General features: G+C 59.8%; 1 protein-coding gene across 1 annotated transcript in view; it reads right to left on the bottom strand.

The window, feature by feature from the left end:
- Nucleotides 1–2,029, bottom strand: part of PERM1 (PPARGC1 and ESRR induced regulator, muscle 1) — a 10,903-nt gene extending 8,874 nt beyond the window's left edge. The window contains exon 1 of the mRNA XM_025198139.1: nucleotides 9–2,029. Coding sequence (XP_025053924.1) covers nucleotides 9–929 — 921 coding nt within the window. The 5' untranslated portion in view covers nucleotides 930–2,029. The remainder of the gene's footprint in view (nucleotides 1–8) is intronic.
- Nucleotides 2,030–2,042: the final 13 nt, after the last annotated feature.

Here is a 2,042-nt window from a genome sequence, read left to right on the forward strand (position 1 = left end):
CCTCGGAGGTGTACGACCTCCTGGGAGTTGCTGGAGGACGGTGCATCAGGCCAGGCTCCCCCATGATCCAGACACTCCTCGGATGCTCTGGAGCACGTTGGCACTGGGGTCTCTGCAGCTGGGCTCTGGGGCATGTCGCTGTGCGGGTCCCATCGTGTGGACTCTGAGCAGAGGGGCCTGCTAGTGGTTTCTCCGCCTGGTGTGTCCGTGATCCATGCCAGGGGGCTCAGGTCTGCCATGTGAACAGGCTGCTGGGGCTTTGCCACCCCAGCATGGATGTGGGGCTGTTCTCCCTCTGGGTCGTGGGTGGCCCCCCGAGGCAGGTCCCTCGGTGCCTCTGCAGCCTGACCCCTCCTTTCAGCTCCTTCCCTTGCTGCTGGCAGAGCTGCTGCCCCTTCGCCTTCTGCTGCCTGGCTCGAAGCCTCATGCGGGATGCCTTGGGGCTGGAGCAGCTGTGCGGCAACATGGTTAGCTGCGCCAGGAGCTTCAGCTCCGGTAGGAGAGAGGAGCTGGCTTTCCTGGGCCCTCGGCATGGACACAGCGTGCCGGGGGCACCCGGGCTGGTTGCTTTCCCACAGAAACCTGCTGACCGAGCCCAGATCCGTCTCGTCCTCACTGCCTGACAAAACCTCCTCCGGGGCCAAATGCCCATGGACAGGCTGGGAGGGGAGGGCCTCTCTGGTGTCCCCGCTTGGGGGGTGGCTTCCTCTGCCCGGCAGAGGCGTACAGCACACCCTTATAGTGACTTGCTTGCTTGTGCCAGCTCCGCAGTCCGTGCTGGGCACAGTGTCCCCTTGCTCAATGTCACTGAGCCCTGGGTCGTCCGCCATGGCCAGGGCAGCCTGGATTAAGCTGCATTCTTCGGAGGCCAAGTAGAATTCTGCCCAGTCCCTGTCGTTCAGCTGGATGCTGTACTCGAAATTCTCCATCTCTGCCGTGACAGAGCAACAGGGCAGTAGTGAGACCGGGGGCACTGGCCGGGAAGGGAGAGGCCGAGGTGCTGCTCAGCCCATCTCCGAGCTCTTGGTGTGTTCAGTGAATCCCGTCTGCTTGGGTCCCTGCACTGCTGTCATCCGCATTCACTTCCAGTTGAAGTCAGTGCAGGGGAGGACATCTCTGGGCATAGTCAGCAGGACAGGCGTGTCTTATACAGACACCTCAGTCCATCCAAAAGCAGGGCAGGGCCACTTGGGATGCCCCTACACCTGTCTCCTATATGCACTAGACAGGTGCCTTCTACCTGCACATCCCAATGGGGGACAAGTGGCTTTAGCAGTGGCACGTGCCGCAATGAGCTACTGCCAAACAGACTTGAAGAAGCACTTTCTTGGTTAGTCTCTTAAATGGCATTGTGGCAGCTGAGGATTTCTCCTGCTGCACCTGAGTTAGGCTGGGGGGGCACCTTGCGGAGAGGAGAGATGCCTGGCTAGACGCTGGGGGCATGCAGAAATTAATCTGCTTTGCATCTAGCTTGGGTCTCTCGGTTCCTTCCACTGGGCAGCACATTGATTACACCTGATCTACTGTCCGTCCAGGATCAGCCTCTGCTACTGAACCTGGTGCTGATGGTACCTGATACTCTCCCCCCCTGCACATTGTAAGCCAACTAGAACTCCTCAGCACTTCCCCTCAACCTCCATTTACACCATGGGAGATCTGGCCCCTGGAGCTGCCTGCATCTTCCTGCTTGGCACGACAAGGTGCCAAAAACGTGACTCCAAACACAGCTCGAACAGCAGAGGCTTTGCAAAACCACAAGTCGCCTCCCCAGTCCTGCCCTGATCCTTTGTCAAGCCTTTCACACCAAGCCTCTGGGAAATCTGGCCGGGCGGGCGTGAGGAAGCAGCAGCCGGGATGCAGAGCCTGCAGACCGTCCTACCTTGGAAGCGATTGTTGCTGAGGACTGGGCCATGCAGAGAGCAGTGCAGCAAAGTCCCCCCGGCACGACATGGTGCTGTCCTCTAGATGAGGGCATGGTGAGCCAAGCCTTCAGCGAGGCCCCATTCACAGGCCCAAAATAGCCTCCCCCCCTGCCTGTCATA

Source organism: Alligator sinensis, unplaced genomic scaffold (genome assembly GCF_000455745.1).
Source record: "Alligator sinensis unplaced genomic scaffold, ASM45574v1 scaffold569_1, whole genome shotgun sequence".
NCBI classification, from domain to species: domain Eukaryota; kingdom Metazoa; phylum Chordata; order Crocodylia; family Alligatoridae; genus Alligator; species Alligator sinensis.